This window comes from Acartia tonsa, chromosome 6, assembly GCF_053477335.1.
Source record: "Acartia tonsa isolate MP-2025a chromosome 6, ASM5347733v1, whole genome shotgun sequence".
NCBI lineage: Eukaryota > Metazoa > Arthropoda > Copepoda > Calanoida > Acartiidae > Acartia > Acartia tonsa.
Window position 1 is genome coordinate 37,950,112 of NC_137265.1, and position 20,891 is coordinate 37,971,002.

General features: G+C 31.8%; 1 protein-coding gene across 2 annotated transcripts in view; it reads right to left on the reverse strand.

The window, feature by feature from the left end:
• The window catches only part of kcc (solute carrier family 12 member kcc), a 221,266-nt gene that overhangs the window by 165,893 nt on the left and 34,482 nt on the right, over positions 1-20,891 (reverse strand). The window contains exon 1 of one of the 2 annotated variants that reach the window (XM_080164714.1): positions 11,283-11,523. The exons of the other annotated variant lie outside the window; for it this stretch is intronic. Within the exon in view, the coding sequence (XP_080020840.1) occupies positions 11,283-11,499 (217 nt within the window). The 5' untranslated portion in view covers positions 11,500-11,523. Of the gene's footprint in view, positions 1-11,282; positions 11,524-20,891 lie in introns of those variants that run through there. 2 annotated transcript variants of the gene reach the window in all.

Below are 20,891 nucleotides of genomic sequence, written 5' to 3' on the forward strand. Positions count from 1 at the left end.
TTAGAAGAAAAATGGATAAAACCCTTATCCGTGAAATGAACCTATTTTAATCCTAAAACCTGGAACATTATTTCTTTTTATTTTCTGGATGTAATTCTTAGTTTTTAATTAGTGCTGAGAAGCCTAAATTGTAGAAGGTATATATAAGATTTGATTAGTCTTAATTAACTATTGTTGGATGGACAAAGGGTGCTCTCCTTCTTTTGAATTATGGGTCTTAGTACAGGACCTATGTATACAAGTTTCATTTGTTTAAATTCATGTAAACAACAAGGATGGCAACAAGCTCGAAAAAAATGGACAAATACGTTTGGCCATAAAAAAAGAGGGAAAAAGTCAAACGGCCAAATAGATTATTTAACGGATATTCATTGGTACAGGGAATCTTCACAAATATTTTTAGCCGTCTATCTTGAATAGAGACAGAGAAAATCACGTTTCCTCAAAAATGTTTCACCATAGAGACCTGCAAACAGAGTTTAAATTATAAAGTAGCGTCGGTACTAAAAATAAGTTATTCCATTCCCTAATTGTAACTAAATATTTTTGTGATAAAGATATATGATTTTGAAGAGCTATGTCCATCTGAAGAGTGATTTGACTACAAGTTGTAGGTATAGGAGAGATTTAGTTTTGTTTATATCTTTCACAAGATTAAAACGGATGTGCAGCTATTTTACTTATAAAAGAACATAAATCCTAAAATCACATTTACCTTTGAGATTTGTACTTATGTTTTATTATTTTTATAATTGCAAATAAACTTTGCTACAAATCTTACCTTTAAAGGACACTGTTCAAGAATAGTATTATTTGAGGTTAATTATTCAATGATTAGATTTATTTCTATTTTAAAAGAAAACCTTTGTCCTCCTAACTTTTGTAGAAGTAAAATATGATAATTATAAAAAATGTTATGTTTATTGTGTGCTTGAAATTAAAGGAATTTTTACCAACAAAGAAAATAAAAGCAACAGTCGAAATCAATTCATCAATTTTTAGTATGAATCATGATCAAATAAGAAAAGGAAATATCAGACTTTCCATTTAAACTTGTGCAATTTGCTACATGTGGCAGATATAAGTTTTATATGATCATTTGCTTACAAAGTTTTTATGATAATCTTAAAAGATAGAAGCCCAACCACAGCTATCAGTCAACTTTTTCAATTTCAACTTGGATATTTGCTTTTCAGAAACATTTCTGGCAGTATCTGATTATCAAATGAAAGGAAAATGTACCTTACCACCCTCCTTTATTAAAAAAAATAAAATTTACTAAAAATTTACACAAAAGTTGTTTAATTTGTGTTATTATGTGTACAATTATATCTAGTTTAGGCCGCATCTTCCCCTTTAAATAGCCTGAAACCTTCCCTGAACTAATTCAAAAGTTCCTGGAAATTTATGGAGCAATCGGTGCAGCCGATTAAGAGATCTTAGCGGACATACACACATAAAGACAGAAAGCATCCTGTACTTCAGTATAATTTTTAAAAAAATTTTGGTCTGAACTTAAAAATTAATTTGAAATGTGAAAATTAAATAATTTTGATCATTCCATCTCTACACAGGAATTGGAAATTAAATTTAAGAAATGTAAGTTTTCCATATAAAAATTCATGGCCGACTATGAATTCCATTAGAAAATTTCATCCCACAGGAGAACTTAACTCTTCCTGCGAAATTCTTTCACAATTTTTAGAGGATAAAGGAATGGTAACATTGGTTTGTATTACATGTAAAGTTCAGAATATTATTTCCAGTATGGCTTCAAAACCGATTAATTTCCGCTGAATTAGAACCTGTTCTCAGCCATGCTAAAAAAAATCATGTGTAGCATCACATAGCAGACAATTTTCCACTAATATTAAAATTAAAATCATGAAAAAATAATTTGTTAGCCGCTAGGGTCCAATGCATGGCTTTGAGAGTTTCATACCAGAAAAAGAGGTGATTCTGATTAGTTTTTTGTCAATGATAAGTGGGTTTAAATAACCAATCTTTAATTGAAAAAAAGACATTTTATTTAATGTTTTTATTTAAGCAATAATCATAGAGTGGCTTTGAGGTGGTAATGAGTTTGTACGATAGTGTTGTATATTTTAGTAATTATTAAGGGTCTACTGTTAACATCTTTATACATCAATGCCTGGAAATTCTCCCGAAGTTTTATAAAAATATGATAAAACGCGACATGGTTGAGGCTTACTGAATTTCAATTTATATTTGACATGATTTTATTTTTTAATTAAAGTTTCAGCTTTATAAACCTGAGAATTCATATTTCAAATTAAATTGTCGTATGTTTTTACCTGTGTAACAATTAGAAAATATCATATATAGGTATGACCAAGAATTTTAAGGGATAAGACAATGTATGATAAGTTAGTACTGTTAAAACAAGGATGACAACATCCATAAAAGCGAAGCACTGAAACGATAGGACAAACAGACATTAACACTTATATAGTGTCAGAACTGAATAATCAGAATATAAATGTATATGGGTCGAAGCAAAATTGTGAGTAAATTTGTTGAAAAACTGCTTGATACAGGATAATGTTAATGGACATACTTACATTTTTAGGACTTGATTATAGAGTTGCGTCGCTTATAACATCATACTTTGTTGTCCCAGGAATCAACATATCAAAAATCAGATCAATCGGATGATTAGATCACATAAAAATTTGTTGTTAAAAAAAGTGAAAAAATCAACATGTTTATAATGGACTTACGGACATTCTTGTAATGATTATAGAGTTGCTAAGCTTTCTAAATTGTACCTAACTACTACAGGAATCATCATGCAAAGTTTGGAATTGATAGGACAATTCTAACCTGTTTAAATTAACGAAAAAAGCTATCCGTTTGTGACGGACGTACAGACGGACGGACGGACCGTCCCTAATTATAGAAAAGCTTCGCTTTTAATAACCCTTTTGTAGATTAAAATTACTGATAAGAAAAGTTAAACACTGCTTGTTTGAATCAACCAACCATGAATTTAATACAAGTACCCAAACTTTAAGAACCAAAGAATGAGATAACATATTAAAAACTTTGGGTAACAATGTAATTCAGTATAATTTGTTTTTCCTGAAGCATACTAATTACTAATTTAGTCATCCTTGTTTAGAATAACCTCGAATGACCTTAGCTATACAATGTACAAAAATTATTAATAATAAAGTTAGGGTGCAATTGTTCACAACTACGAAGAAAGCCACAAAAAGTTGTTTGAAAAGAAGAAATCTAATTATCCTTTCAGGCCAACTAATTTGGAACCTTCTAAATATGGTTGGACTTTGCTCCCTGTGGAATAACTTGGTGAGGGTTGAGTCAATAAGTATGAATGTAAAGGCCAACACAATACAATTGTTTACTAAGAGTAAATAACATTCAAACTTACAAACAAACATACTTACTGGAAAATAATTTCAAAAATGTTAAACTAATTGCAATAAAAGAATAAAAATTCGGGTATAGTCCCTTTTGTGGCAACGCCTCTTAATTTTCACAGTAGCTTTTGATATTAGGTTTTTTTAGGTTAGGTTATGTTATGTTAGGTGATTGCCCAGCAGGGCTAGGCAATTGGCCCCGCAGTGTTAGAGCACCCCGCACGGGCTAGAAATAGGGGAAAAGCTACTGTTAAAATACAACGAAACGCGCTTAAGAGGCATTGTCACGAAAGGGACAATACCAAAAACTCAATAATTAGCTTATTGTAAGATTTAAATTCCTTAGTAGCAATAAGGAGCTATTAGTATGGCATATAAGAGACTAAAGGGAGTTTGATATTTAATTATTATCTTAATTTTGTTATTATTTCTATTAAAATTTGCACTTGTCACAAAAACTAAAGTCAAGGATATTTATAATATTGTTATTATTAGTTAAAACATTGTTTATTGACATAACAATGAAAGGGAAAAAATGTTAAAATATTATTTCATGTACTTACTAAATTTTTCTATTAAAGAAAATTGAATTTTTTTTCATTGAAAAATATGCATAAACCAAAAATCTGATGTTATTATATTTTTGTGTACAATAAAATGAGAAAATTCATTGAAAGGGAAAATACCATCTGCATTTGTTCAGGGAGGGAGAGGACAAAGGTGCTAAAATTAATTTAACCTTCTCATATAACTTCTATCTTAAATAGTTTTCATCTATCAATGGCTTAGTTTTACACAAAGTTAATTAATCATCCATTGTCCTATCCCTTAATGCCTAGAACATGCATCTCAGTACATACAATTGTACGTCCAGGTGCACACATTTAGAATTCTAGATAAAACTTTTTAAATACTGCATTTCTAAATAATTTAACATTGCTCATCAATGGGCAAAGGGGAAGTATTCACAAAAGGATGAAAACCAGTTTTCATAAAAGTAATAAAAACAAACAGGATAATACCAGTTATGAGGAAAAGTGAATCCATACAATTCTATGAGAATTACATTTGTTAAAATGTTTGGATGTGAAATATGATTATTTTCTAGAAATTTCAAATTATCCAATGCATTGAATCCTTATAATAAAGTAACATGATGTTTGTCTGTACCGAAGGATCTCGCTAACTGATCAGGTTCTCCTTAACAGGGTAGTTTCTCATAGGTCCAGGGAAGGTTTATAACTATTTTAGGGTAGGATACCACCACCCTCCTCAGAGAAATCGACAAAATAAAATTCTAAAAAAACGCCGCTCTGCGGAAGAAACAATTTTTAGTGTCCCTAGAGGCCTCTAGGGACGTAGCCGCTAGTAAATTATATAAAACAGAAGAAAAAAAATATTTTCACGAAATTTAAATTATTCAGCAGAAGCTACCCTACCACCTACTAGGTATTGAGGAATTAAATAATCTGCCCAACCAACAATCAAATAGAATCTTCCATTTTTAAAGATCATATTCTCAAAAAAAACATTTTTCTATATAAAGGATATAATAAATTTTAAATAAAGGAAAAAAACATTATGTACTGTATAAATTATGTTAAGTAACACTTAAATGCCATATTATATAAAGAAATTTATGGCCTTAAAAACTTGTCAGGCCATAAATCATAGTTTTCTTTACCTTTTTCAGAAGAAAATATCTTTGTTTTCTGAAAGAACATTCATAGACATTAAATGTGAAGTTTAATTTACATAAAGGAACTATAAAGTTAAGATCTGTCAATTTGGTTCATAGATGGAATATTGGATCTTGTACAATTTACAGTAAAATGTTAAAGGAATATAACATTTGTCCAATAAAAAGAACTTTAAAGCGGCTGGCGGCAAACAGTGTGCATTGACATAAAAACACACGTAAAATTGGTCTTTAGAAAACAGCATTGTTTACTTTTTGCTATACTGATCATTTTTGGCTTTCTTATATCAATTGTAATGATGATGTAAAGCATTTGTTCCTCTAGCAAACTGTAAATTACTTGGGTATTTAAGAAATGATATATTCAAGTAACATTGTACCACAAACGGTGCGAAATACTTTTTATCTAAACTCTAAAGTTAGTATCTACTGTATCTCTTTGCAGCAAATTTTCAATAATTAAAAAATAGTTTGTATCATTCTCTTGTGTTATACAAACTTCTTGCAGTATAATTAAATAACAGGGAAAATTAAAATTGAGTGAGGAATATTCTGTCAAATACACTATACACACCTAGTATACATGAGGGTGGGTCGATTTTGGACATTTTTATCGAGCTGGAACTTGCACATAATCTTATAAGTATAATACACCCCTGGACAATTTAATATTTATCTTAAGTCTAAAAAACATTTTAAAAATAGATTTTAAATTATCATGAGGTGTATTATATTTTTAATAATCATGTGCAAGTTCCGGCTTAGGTCTCAGATAAAAATGTCCAAAATCGACCCACCCTAGTATACATATTTATATAGCACTATGTAATTGTTGCTCATAATGTTGTAAAATGTTGGCCTTCCAGGGATCTATTTAAATATGTATCCAAAGCCTAAACTCTATTAACTCTGAATGCATAAACTTTATTTCCCCCATTCTTTGCTAAACTCAGGTATACTATGTACAATCAGAGATCAAGGTATAGCAAAATATGGATAGATTACTTAATTGAATAAAAAATTTTTAACGTAAAAAAGAAGGAAATTGTTGCACTTTATTTTGAAAATCAGCTGAACTTAACTTTACCAAGTATGAACCATTTTAATTAAAATGTGTATAAAAATGTAATTTAAATAAAATTATTTACTTTAAAGTTGACTAGAGGTTGCACCCCTGGTAACTAGGGGAGAACTGGGTATTTCCCGAGATCCTAAGCTTCAGACAAAAGACCTTACTACTGTATATACAATGATTTGATATAAGGGGGGGGTTTTTAATGCAACCATCTCGTAATCAATGTATAAATGGCATTTAGAATTCGAATTTTGATCTGAAATTTTGCATGAGTAATCCTTGGTAGGTCTATTTTCCCTAAATCGAACAAAAAGTTGGAAAAGTAACGGCTGGCAGCTGGCGGCTCAGCCGTTTAGCCGTTTTTTGCCTATTTTCAGGGCAAATTCATCATTAATTACGTAAGAATCAACTTTTAAAAACATATTTTTGGTTTAATTCATGTTAAATGATAGCAATAACCATTTTTAAAATTTCTAGTGCCAGCTGCTAAATGGCTAGAACCGGCTGAAAACGGCTGGGAGCCGCCAAGAGTATGATGAGTAGATAGGGCATGTGACATGTCTAGGGGTAAGTTTTTATAGTTGCTGAGCTCAAAAAAGCTACCAAAAATAGTGGCAGCCCATCCATATGGCAGCTGGGTAACAGCTGCAGCTCAGCTGGTAGCGGCCAAGAGTAGAATAAGTAGATGGGGCTTGTGACGTGTCTTGGGGTAGGTTTGTATGGGTGCTAAGCTCAATACTACTACAAAAAATAGTAGCAGCTCATCCATATGGCAGCTGGGTAACGGCCGCTGCTCAGCTGGGAGCGGCTAAGAGTAGAATGAGTAGATGGGGCTTGTAACGTGTCTAGGGGTAGGTTTTTAGGGGTGCTGAGCTCAAAAATACTACCAAAAATAGTGGCCGCCCATCCATATGGCAGCTGGGTAACGGCCGCAGCTCACCTTGGAGTGGCCAAGAGTAGATTGAGTAGATAGGGATTGTGACATGTTTTGGGGTAGGTTTTTATGGTTGCTGAGCTCAAAACTGCTACCAAAAATAGTGGCGACCAATCCACATGGCAGCTGGGTAACAGCTACAGCTCAGCTGGGAGCGGCCAAGAGTAGAATGAGTACTGCAGCCGTTACCCAGCTGCCATTTGGATTGGTCGCCACTATTTTTGTAGTAGTATTGAGCTCAGGAAACATAAAAACCTACCCCTAGACACGGCACAAGCCCTATCTACTGATTCTACTCTTGGCCGCTCCCAGCTGAGCTGCAGCTGTTACCCAGCTGCCATAGTGACGGGCCGCCTCTATTTTTGGTAGTATTTTTGAGCTCAGCACCCCTAAAAACCTACCCCTAGACACGTCACAAGCCCTATCTACTCATTCTACTCTTGGCCGCTCTCAGCTGAGCTACCCAGCTGCCATGTGGATTGGTCGCCACTATTTTTGTAGTAGTATTGAGCTCAGCAAACATAAAAACCTACCCCTTTACACGGCACAAGCCCTATCTACTGATTCTACTCTTGGCCGCTCCCAGCTGAGCTGCAGCTGTTACCCAGCTGCCATAGGGATGGGCCGCCCCTATTTATGGTAGTATTTTTGAGCTTAGCACCCCTAAAAACCTACCCCTAGACACGTCACAAGCCCTATGCATACATTCTACTCTTGGCCGCTCTCAGCTGAGCTGCAGCCGTTACCCAGCTGCCATATGGATGGGCTGCCACTAATTTTTGTAGTAGTATTGAGCTCAGCACACATAAAAACCTACCCCTAGACACGGCACAAGCCCTATCTACTGATTCTACTCTTGGCCGCTCCCAGCTGAGCAGCAGCTGTTACCCAGCTGCCATATGGATGGGCTGCCACTATTTTTGGTAGCATTTTTGATTTCAGCAACCATAAAAACCTACCCCTAAACATGTCACAAGCCCTATCTACTCTTCATACTCCTTGCCGCTCTTAGGTGAGCTGCGGCCGTTACCCAGCTGCAATATGGATGGGCAGCTTCTATTTTTGGTAGTAGTATTAAGCTCAGCACCCATAAAAACCTACCCCTAGACACGTCACAAGCCCTATCTACTCAATTTACTCTTGGCCGCTCCCAGCTGAGCTGCAGCTTTAACCCAGCTGCCATATGGATGGGCCACCACTAATTTTGGTAGCATTTTTGAGCTTAGCACCCATAAAAACCTACCCCTAGGCAATAGACATGTCACAAGCCTACCCCTAAACATGTCACAAGCCCTATCTACTCTTCATACTCTTGGCCGCTCTAAGGTGAGCTGCGGCCATTACACAGCTGCCATATGGATGGGCTGCTTCTATTTTTGGTAGTAGTATTGAGCTCAGCACCCATAAAAACCTACCCCTAGACACGTCACAAGCCCTATCTACTCATTCTACTCTTGGCCGCTTAAAGGTGAGCTGTGGCCGTTACCCAGCTGCCATATGGATGGGCGGCCACTATTTTTGGCAGTATTTTTGAGCTCAGCACCCCTAAAAACCTACCCCTAGACATGTCACAAGCTAAACCTACTCATTCTACTATTGGCCACTCCCAGCTGAGCTGCGGCCGTTACCCAGCTGCCATATGGTTAGGCTGCTTCTATTTTTTGTAGTAGAATTGAGCTCAGCACCCATAAAAACCTACCCCTAGACACGTCACAAGCCCTATCTACTGATTCTACTCTTGGCCGCTCCCAGCTGAGCTGCAGCTGTTAACCAGCTGCCATATGGATGGGCCGCCACTATTTTTGGTAGCATTTCTGAGCTCAGCAACCATAAAAACCTACCCCTAGACATGTCACATGCCCTAACTACTCTTCATACTCTTGGCGGCTCCCAGCCGTTTTCAGCCGGTTCTAGCCGTTTAGCAGCTGGTACTAGAAATTTAAAAAATGGTTATTGTTATCATTTAACATGAATTAAACCAAAAATATGTTTTTAAAAGTTGATTCCTACGTAATTAATGATGAATTTGCCCTGAAAATAGGCAAAAAACGGCTAAACAGCTGAGCCGCCAGCTGCCAGCCGTTACTTTTCCAACTTTTTGTTCGATTTAGGGAAAATAGACCTACCAAGGATTACTCATGCAAAATTTCAGATCGATTTTCGAATTCTAAGTGCCAATTATACATTGATTACGGGATGGTTGCATTAAAACCCCCCCCCCCCCCCCCTTATTAGGCCAATCCTTTCACCGTGATGATGTACATTGAGTAGTAAAGTGAATATTAACATTGAACTATTTGCATTTATGACCTTGTCACATCAAGTTATATTCAATGTTGGAAGAGTAAGTGTACCCATGGAGGGAGGAGACATTGGGCAGTTTATAGTCCCCAAAGTTTTATGATAAAGTTTTCTTATTCAAAAGATTAACAACTTTGGGTACTGTCATTAAATTTTAATTGGTTGGTTTATTAAGTTGAGTGTCCAACGTTTTAACCACTAATTGTAATCAGTCTACAGAAGGGGTAATTTTGTGCATCATCATTCGGTACATCAATTAATCCGCCGTTGTCTTATCCCTTAAGATCCCTGAAGTGTACCTTAACCAAGTTTGATAAATGTTACCCATTATAAATAAATTTTCACCAGTTTAAGTTAATGTTTGATATTAAACGTGTCTTTTCATCAGAAAGTAGAAACTGTATACCTATGAATATTAATAATGAACATATTCTAGCAAAGATTAGATATGCTAATGTTTTTTTTTAACAACACTAAACACAAATGGCTTTGGCTGTTTTGAGGGAAAAACATAAAAATTCTTTTATAACAAAAGAAAACATGTGGAGTTATTTAACAAATCTATTTAAAAAACTCAAAAAACGTTTATTTAAATATCACAGTAACTCATTATAAACTATTTATAATTACATTTGCATTTCAATGAATTGTATGTACATAGTAGAGAATTAATATTAATTATTCCAAGAGTAACATCATACCCAACTTTGAACTAAATTAGAATTATAATTTATATTAACTTAAGTAGATCTAACATAAGTTAAATATACTTTAATTACAAAAAAACATACAAAAAAACAAAATCTTTGTTGTCTGCATAAGTTTGAATGCATAATTCTTTTAGACTTTATAAATAAATTTGGCTATAAGTGTTGTTCTCAGGGCTCGGCAGCCACGACTAAGCCTCAAATTTAAACTCATTTGGATGCCTTGAAATTTTTTTAGAAAAGAGGGATTGCCATGTTTGGCTCAGGTTTAGACTTTCAGCTGATTTTTAAAATTGTAAAAGGTTAATTTCCCTGAGACTAACAAGCATCTGACCCACCACAAGTAGTAATCAGGTTTCCAATACAATCTGTATGTTTTTCAGAAGTGCAATGTAATATAATATTTTTATTAATAAAAAAATAGGTATCATATGAGATATTTTCCATTACAAATGATAAATGATTTTCAAGAAATGTAGAATTGTAAAGAAATATATTTTTAGAGTTATTTCTGCTATATTTCAATATCTATATCAAATTAAGTATTGATGCATTACTTGCTTAGCCCCTAGCATCCATGTATCTAAAAACCTGCCCAGTACCTATATCAAGATACATTGCAATGAAATCTTAATAATTTCAGTCATATTTAGATCTGTACAGACCGACACAAATCCTTACAACTTTACATGATAGGATTTTTCTATTATATTTTTAATGCAACTATGTCTTTTTAAAAATTAACAGAACAGATGAGAAAATAGAGAAGTTAAAAAAACTCTCACTCTGAGAAAAATTTATTTACATAACAATTTGTTTGTGCAAAAAACTATAATTAGAACCATTTAATAAATTGGAAGTAAATAAAAGTGAAACAGTTGATGGCAGGGGGTATGTGTGAGAGAGAGCTGATTATTGGATACCTGTCACTGAAAACTATTTCCAATTTATTTATGCTATAAATACAAAATATAAATTTTGAATATTTTTGCTGTTAGTGAAAAAAAAATGATAATAGGAAAGAAAAAGTAATAGTAGGTGTAAAATAAATGACATTCTTGAAGAAAATAAGATCTTAATGATTTTAGGAAAATCTATAATTACAGGTATAGGTATCAGATTCAAATTAGAAAAGGATGAATATGTGTTTATTTTGAATTACCTTTCATGTGAAGCAGATCCTTATTACCATTAGGTGTTGTACTAGAGTTGCTGCCCTGAGGAGTCAGAGTATTTTTAGTTGTGCCACCATCACTTAAGCTAACAATAATATCCTTTTTCTGATCACACCCCACACCCTGATTGGCTCCTCCTGTGGGTGAAGCAGCTGTACAGGATTCTAATGCACTGTGGTCCATGCTGCTGCTGTTAATCATCATATCATTATAAGTTATTACGATATGTCATCTGAAAATTTTTGATAAACTTTCATTTTTCTACAATCTTTGGCTAAGTCTAACCAATACAAAAACATGAAATAAAATAATTTGTACGTCACTATCAGACAAAAAGGGGTTGCCTTACACAAAGATAAATTGAACATAAAATATTTTTGGCAAGAAGCAGTGAAAAAGGTTACAGTCCATTATTTTCATTTCTAATGTCAGACAATTCTTTAAAGTCTTCCAACAATTTCCTCTGAATTATTATTTATATTAGAATTTATGTTTTGTAAATATATTTCCCCTACAAAGCAAACATTACCAAAGTTATGGTTTAATAAAAAGTTTAATGGTTAAATAGAAAGAAAATATTGTGCACTGATGCACCAATAGAAAATTTTCTTCCTTAAATTTCATGTCAAATCCAATTATTTTTCAGATAATATTGGCCACATTAGAGTATGTCTGGAAAAGAAGGAAAATATTTGAAATATAAAACTTTTGGTCTAAATGAAATTTTAATGTTTCAGAATAAGGGAACTGCAAATTAATTTTAGTTTGTTAAAAACTGGGCACAAGAAAAAATTACATTTTTAAATTAATGCTATTTCCACCTTGTAACAATCATTTTTTCCAAAATAAATCTAATCTATTTTCCTTATAAGACCACAACTTTCACCAAAATATTCAGGTTTTTACTCAAATTTCTGAATATTTGGTTTAACCAAAAGATTTCTTGATATGTGTGTGTGTAACTGTAACTTTGTGTGTATGTAGGAGAGAAAATGGGATTATATCAGGATTATTTGACAAATGGAATCATTTATATTCCAAGAAGCTTAAAAGTAAAATCATTTGCATGAATATAATCATTAGTTTGCTTACAAAAAGTGTTTCTTATAATCAAATTTTATCTTGAATGAAGCAATTTCCTTCATTGAATTAACTAATCAGGAAAAATATTAATTAATAAAGCAATACATTTGGGCTTACTTCAACTAAAGGGATAGTTTCACGAAGTGCATTTAAAAAAAATAGTGAACTGTAAGTTTTTTTTATTTTAAATAACGTAGTAGTGCATAATATAAAGTTATTGATTAAAATTAAAAGATTTGACCAGGGATTTTCCTTAAAAAATGAGTTTTTCATTTTTATTTTCAACTTCGTTGCATGTTATATATGGCAAAAACTTTTTTGTCATAAATACAACTTTAGATAGCATTTACTAGTTAATAGAACTTCAAACTTTTTATACAACAAAATGCACATAACAACAAAGAATGATCAATAAAATATTTAGTATGGTACTTAGAGTAGTGATCTTTTTATATGTCTTAGTAGAATATATTAGGCATTGGATAGATATGATTGTGATAAAGAATTATAACATTGACCTGACCAAACTTTTTTTATTTGACAATATCTAAAAAAGTTAGTGATTTGCAACATAAATTACATGAGAATGGTCTATATATATATATGCTGTATGGTTAGTTGGTATTTCCGTGTGAGATAATGTGTATATTGTAAGTAAACCGGACGGTTTTCTTAATTTTTTTAAAGAGAATCTATAGAAAACCTGTCCTATAATGAACCGGACGTTATTTTTTATGTTTTTTAAGTAACTTGTCCCAAGGGGAACCCCTGTTCAATTTTTTTATAACTCTTGTGAAATATGTGGAAAAAGATTCTCTGAGATTGGTCTTTTGGCTATACATATTTGGAAAAAAATAGACCATTCTCATGTACTTTATGTGGCAAATCACTTAAACTTTTTTCGATATTGTCAAATAAAAAAAGTTTGGTCTGGTCAATGTTAAAAATTCTTTAACATATAATCATATCTATCCAATGCCTAATATATTCTACTAAGACATATAAAAGTTCACTACTCTAAGTACCTTAACTCTTTAAATACACTTCATAGAACTATCCCTTTCAATTATATTCAATCTTCAAAAATAAACCCACATTTTTTAACTGCATGTACAACAAGACTATAAATCTTGAAATATCAGAAGGAAAACAAAAAAATCAATTACTCTGATGAAGCTTGAAGAACAAACTTAAAACATTCAAGTATAAACACATGTACTTGCTATCTAATGCACAGTAGTTGTGTAAATGACCAGGGTTGCACCGCAATTATTCAGTATACAAGTACAGGATGTACAAATCATAATTTGTTCCTGTCAATAAAATATGAGATGCAAGCCTCTGTGTAAAATGTTATTAGTTAAGTATAAGGAAGCTGTATCATAATATATGACTTATCCATACTTTTAGCTTAGTTACTATCTGTGAGGTTCAAATTATACAATCTTTACACTACATTTGATTTTTATAAAACCCTTTAAAATATGTACTTGAATTATAGTACCTAATCTATTTATTACATAAACTAGGCATTTATTTTTATCTAATATCCAATACAGTTTTCTAACTTTTGTATTGATGTTGGCAAATTACAAAGTGTAAAGTTCTTTAGATATTGGGCTAACTTTTATAGGCTGTTAATATATATTTGATGTCAATATAATCTATCTCACATTATCATTACTTCATATTGGATGATGGTAAGCTAACAATAATATTTTATTTTATGTCTGCCAGGCCTATACTACGTGGAATTTCTAAATTATAACAAATGATTTCTAGGTTATGATGTGAATATAAATGATGGAAAATTAGATTTCTCATTTTTTATACCTCTTCTTTATTCTGCCATTGTGGTCACTTTCTACATCAAAAGCTTGTTAATTATTTGCAAATATTATAATTAAAGATTTCAGTTTTTTAACAAGCCAACATTATAGAATGTATCCAAGGAAGTTGGGGACATTGGGACATTACAATAGTTCCCGGATTTTCAAATAACGTTTTCTTATTCGTTGGCTTCACAACTTTTATTTAATTTTAATTGGTTGGTTCATTTAATTAAGTGTCCAAAAGTTTCAACCATAAATTGTAATCTACATAATGGGTAATTTTGTGTATTATTATTAGAATGGTACATCGATTTATCGGCTACTGTCAAAAATTATATAAATTTCATGATTGAAAATTTTAAACAAAACCCCAAACTTTTTGTAGTGATGGAAAAAGTGATATAGGTGTGTTTGAAAAGAATTGATAAAATTACTTCTATTGTGAGTAAATATAGTTTAGAATCTTCTTACACTAAAAGTACACAAACAATCCAGGGAGGGAGGGGACATTAGGCTGTTTATTACACTAGTCCCCAAAGTCTTATAAAAACGTTTTCGCATTAGTTGGCCTAACAACCTTGGGGATTTTTTATAAAATTTTGATGGGTTATTACATTTAGTTGAGTATCCAAACTTTTCAACCACAGATTTTAATCTACAGAAGGGGTAATTTTGTGTTTCATTATTGAATATGTACATCAATTTATCGGCCATTATCTTATCCCATTAGATCCCTGCAAACAATCACATATAAACTCAAAAAGCAGTTGATGCAAGTTTTATCCCTTTATTTTCTTATTTTGCAATGAAATAAAACTGAGTTCTTTAATGGAATTTTACTACTAGCAGTAACAGGTTAACAACTTAGTGTAGTGATGGTAAAAGAACAAAGTATGGCTGAACAGTCAGGAATCTAAAGGGATAAGACAATGGCCGATAAATTGATGTACATCACTAATGATTATACACAAAACTACCCTTCCTCTAAAATACCATTAGTGGTTGAAACGTTTGAACTTAATTAACCAACAAATCAAAATTCAATTAAAGTCCACAAAGTGGTTAAACCAAGTAATGAGAAAACGTTATTATAAAACTTTGAGGACTAGTGTATTAACAGCCAAATGTCTCCTCCCTCCCCGATAAAATTTGAATAAATGGGTACCTAGAAATTAATCTTTTTAGCAAAGATAAAAAGAAATTAGATATTTAACTAAAGTTGTATGATATTTGAGATTTAGATTAGTACATTGAGATCTAGACAAAACTAAAGTAAGATTTTACCCTTTTTTTCCCCCATCTTCTATTTCAGTATTTATTATTAGGAATCTAAAGAAGTAAGATAATGGCTGATAAATTGATGTTACACAAAATTACCCCTTTTGTACAATACATTTATTGGTTTTTGGACATTATTTATACTAAAAGATTCAACTAATCAAAATACTATAGAAGTCCCCAAATTAGCTGAGCCAACAAATAAGAAAACGTTATTAAAAAACTTTGGGGACTAGTTTAATAAACAGCCTAATGTTCTCTTCCTCCCTATACAATTACAGTACATATTTCATATGAGTAAAAAAACACTAATGATATCTATTAAATAACATTACGTTTTCTTTGATTTAATAATAGACTTAATACCTAATAGTACATTCTACATAACTGAAAAATAAAGATTTGAGAAGAAATCATTTTCATTAATTGAAATATCCCTCCCCATGGCGGGCATACTTATTCTCAAACTACACAGGTTTCGTGTTACATGTAAAATGTAAATTACAAAACACAAAAAAAGAAAATAAAATAAACAATTTCTGTCACAAACATGCCTCGTATCTTCGAATCTTTTCTCAAGAATCAAGGATGACAATTATTAATAAGGAGCAGAAAAATACAGGGATCTAAAGGAGTAAGATAATGGCCGAAAAATTGATGTACATCCCCAATGATGATAAACAATATTGCCACTTATGTAGATACAATTGATGGAAGAAACGTTTGGACACACAAGTTTATTAACAAATCAAGCCAAGTCCCCAAAGTTGTTGAGCCAACAAATAAGGAACTAGTGTAATAAACAGCCCATTGTCTACTTCATATCAAATATCTTCCATTGCATTACTGACACATTCACAAACAAATTATATTCAGGAGGATGTTATTATGTTCAATCAAATTATAACAAAAAATCTGACCTCTAAATAGTAGCCCCTATAACGTTAATGATAGACAGACATTCGGAAATACAGAGTAGCCTCGCTAGTAAAAAGTGCTATCTAGCTAAAAATACATTATTATATTCAATCAATAATGTAAACAAAATATAAATATAAACAACTTTAATTAAAAGAAGTTATATTTCATTCCAACTCTCATAAATACATTAATTTTCAAAGGTTAAGCAGCAATAACAAGATTTTTTATGAAAATATACACGAAGGGCTAAAACTCTTTTAATTATTTGTTGTTAAGCTGCAATTATGAACACTGATAAAATTTTATTTAAATGCTGTAAACTTTAAAAACCTTTAATTAAAATTTCTTATTGTTAGCTATACTTTTAAGTTTATGAGCAATGTGTTTTTATTAGATTGATAACATTATAGAAATATTATGAATAGAATATGGAAACAATATTGATTAAGAAAGAATATATTAACTCAATCAAACACCTTTCTTAAGTCTAAAATACACAAATTAACTGGAATTTAACTAAACATTCATTGTATGTGTTTTTTTTGTAAATCCAGGAAGAAATAACACTTGTACTCAAAGTTTTATAACTACGATAACTCATACGTTGACTCAAAACTTTGGGTACTTCTATTTGAAGTTAAATTTGTTAGTTCCAACTTAACAAACCTTCTTATTTAATTTCTCACTTACATTAGTGATAATACCAGTCTATTGTTTGTTCTCTACTATGTATCTAACACTCTTCTATGAATGATAGATGGCTGGATTATATTTGGTGATGATAAATTGGATACCCCACAGCAATAGACAACAATACACTTACAATGGATAGTTTCTCAGAGTACTACACATCAAGGTCATGTATTAAGGTTAATTTGAAGAAAAAAAATAGGACAATTATAGGCAATTAAGTATTAATTTAAATTCGACGAAAACAAGAAACTAATATTTAGCTAATTTTTGCTAAAGGGGGATACCAGGGATCTAAAGGGATAAGACAATGGCCAATAATTTAATGTTCATCCCTAATGATTATTCAAAAATATCTCTTCTATATTTAACAATTATTGGTTGAAACGTTTGGACACAGAACAGAAATAACCAACCAAAATAAATAAAAAACCTCAAAATTGTTAAGCCAACGACAATAAAACGTTGTTATAAAACTTTGTGGACAAGGAGTAAAGCCGTAAAATAGCTTAAAACTTTCCATAGAACAACAATAGGATTAGAAATATTTAATCTACCTTGATTTATAACTTTGTAAACGTCTCATACTGTGTTTACTGTACTGTTGGACTGCTTATAATAATAAAATAAATGAAAACTATTTTTTATTGAATATTTAGGCATCTTTTATGATATTGATAAATATTTGGAAGGGATAATTCATCCCAAGAAAACCTATTCTTCTAGCAGTACAAAAATAAAAAGTTTTGTTATTTTTTGACATTTGTGATTGGCAATATATTTTATATTTAAATGCAATTGGGTATACTCATGATAGGTATTATTCAAATATTCAAAATCTTGTGGCCAGTTTATTCAAAAGAATTGAATTTTTTAAACATTAAGATTAAGCCAGGTACAGGTTTGGCAGAAGATTTCAGGATGAAAATGGGTGCTTTAACACTAAGTGCCTGTTTGTCACTTTCCCTTATTTTTTTAATAGATTGAAAATAAGGAGGTGGGGTTATTTTTTCTCCCTAGGCGGGCCTATACCTGAAGTGCACTGAACCTGAGGGGTTAAACCACTTCCCCTCATTATTTTCGATTTGTTTTAAAAATAAGGGGTGAGGAGGGGCATCAATGCTCAACAAGGTACTTTGTGTAAAAGCAATAGAAAACGAAATAAACGTTTTAGTTGTAAATTCTCCAACATAAATTTTTCTTTGAACCGTCAAATTTAACTATCTGGATTATTTATGTCATTTTATTTAAAATCCTGTACTTAGCTTAAGCTAGCTGTTATTCATAAAAAGTAAGTTATTTTGTTAAAGAATGATTCAAAAGTTCAATATAGCATAGATCTATATCAGAACTAGACAATTATATTGGTTAATTCGCTCTAAGTATATGAGAATATACAGAAAATTTTTTAAAAATAAGATGTTATCAAAACAATGAAGGTATAAGGCCATGAGTAAAACAATAAAGACTAACTATACTTAAAGTTTAAACGTCAATCCTATTACATAAAGTACTAAACTTTTTTTTTGTCTAAAGCTTAAGATTTCTGAAGCTACTAAACTGATTGAGTTATCCTTTAGTCTAGGCAATTATAATTGTAGATTTAATTTTGGGATGGTTTAAGACTATTTTTCTATCCCATATCTACCCCTTTGAATACAGAGCTCCCTAGATTCTAGGGGCGCATCCGCTAGTAATAGGAGTAACTGCTAATCTCCGCCAATAATAATGATTAATTTTGTTTTATCTTCTATATATGATAATATCATAATCTTGTTATTTAATAAGCAAAAGAAGCTCAGTGGCCTGTAAAATATTTGTTTCATTCTCGGGGATTTAGTGATAGGACAATGGATGATTTATTAATCTTTCTCTAATATTTGGCGTGAATCTTGCTATTGGTATCTGGGGAGGGGGGTGAGGAAGTGGTGTGGATTTTTAAAATATGTACCTTCCCTTCCATCCAAGAATCTAAAGGGATAAAACAATGGCCGATAATTTGATGTACATCACACATGATTATAAATAAATTACCCCTTCTGTAGATTACAATTAATGGTTGAAAAATTTGAATACTTAACTTAATGATCTAACCAATCAGAATTCCCTAAAAGTCCCCAAAGTTGTTATGCCAAATAATAAGAACACTATTATAAAACTTTGGCTACTAGAGCCCAATGTCCCCTCCCTATATGCTTTCCATCCCTGGTGGTACCTAATCAAAAAATCTATATCTAGGCATTAATGCTAATCATATATTAAATATTGTGTAAGGATAAACTTGTTTCTTGTTATATGAAAAGCAAATCTTTTCAATGGATTTTTTTCTTAAAAATAAAAAATAGTAATCTATGATCTTGGGGGTACCCTAACCCTCCTAAGAAAAATTGCCCCTGGAAAAGAATCCCCATCCAACATTGTCTTTTCAAATTATTTTATCTAAATTCTAAACTAAAATTGACATTGGAGGGTCGACTTAAGTGAAAGTAGAGGACTTTATGGGCGAAGCCGCTGGTTTATATTAATAAGATGGTTAGGGTGACTAATACCTTTCATTTTTATTCTGTAAGTTTTTTTTATCTCTAGCGAAGGATCCCGCTAACCGCTGAACCGATATGGTTTTTCTTTGCAGTGAATTTTCTTTTAGGTCCAGGCAAGGTTTACAACTTTTATGGGGGGTAGGGCATTTACCCCCTCTCAAGAGAAAACGCCCCTAGAAAAAATGACCCGTCCCCCCCCCACCCCAAAAAAAGGCTGTAGGAGTGCAGCCGCTAGTGTATTACGATAACATCAATTTGTATTGTATTGTATTGTATTGTATAATCCAGATCTACATATTTAGAGTAAATTAGATTGTGTACTGGAGACAAAAACCATACTTCATACCAGGTGACTTAATTTGATAATTGTTGTAGTAATACACCAGGTTAGGTTGGCCCTAGAATTGTACTGTGATTCTATAGATTTAAATGCTACAGAAACCAACTAACAATTTAAGATATGTGAAGCAAAAAGGCTAAATATAAATGGGGTGACAGATGCGACATTGAACAGGAAAATAACACAAATGAACTTCATAAAAAATGTTAAATTGATATACTGAATCTAAATCTTTGCATGAACTTATTTTGACCTAATTCAAACTATACACCATGTAAAAATAATTAAGTTTGTAGTCTATTTTCATTTATTTTTCAAAAATGATCAAAAATAAAAAAAAGGAGAGACAGAAAGTTCACAATAAACAAGGAAGGATATTATCAATTAAGTCTGTCCTAGTAAGTTCAGGATAACATTTGGCATCATTTGTCTTTGAACATTGACATTATGCAATGAAACCTATTTACAGCCTAAATTATCCTGTGATACCAAAGAACACAATTCTCTATGGAACCAATTAATAAGTAATGATGACAACAAACATCTGTAACAGACAAAAAGTTCCAGGGTAATTTATAAACAAGATTGAGAAGAGAAAAAGTGTAATAGATAACTATCTTTATATATAAGAAACGAAAGGTCTTATCAAGATACATTTATTTGGTTTAATTTTTATTATTGTAAAACAGTTAAACCAAATAACATCCATGGACTCTGCATTTGAATGGGAAGAGGGGCAGAAAAATAGCATAAAACCATCCCAGGGCATGTGTGAAGCTTCCCTAAAATGAAGAGCTAAATTAATTCAGAGGTTGATGAAATCATAATAGACAAACAAAAAAATCTTAATCCTGTGCAATATACTAGTACCTAGTTTTCTTCTATCAAAATGATAAGAACTGTAAACTACCG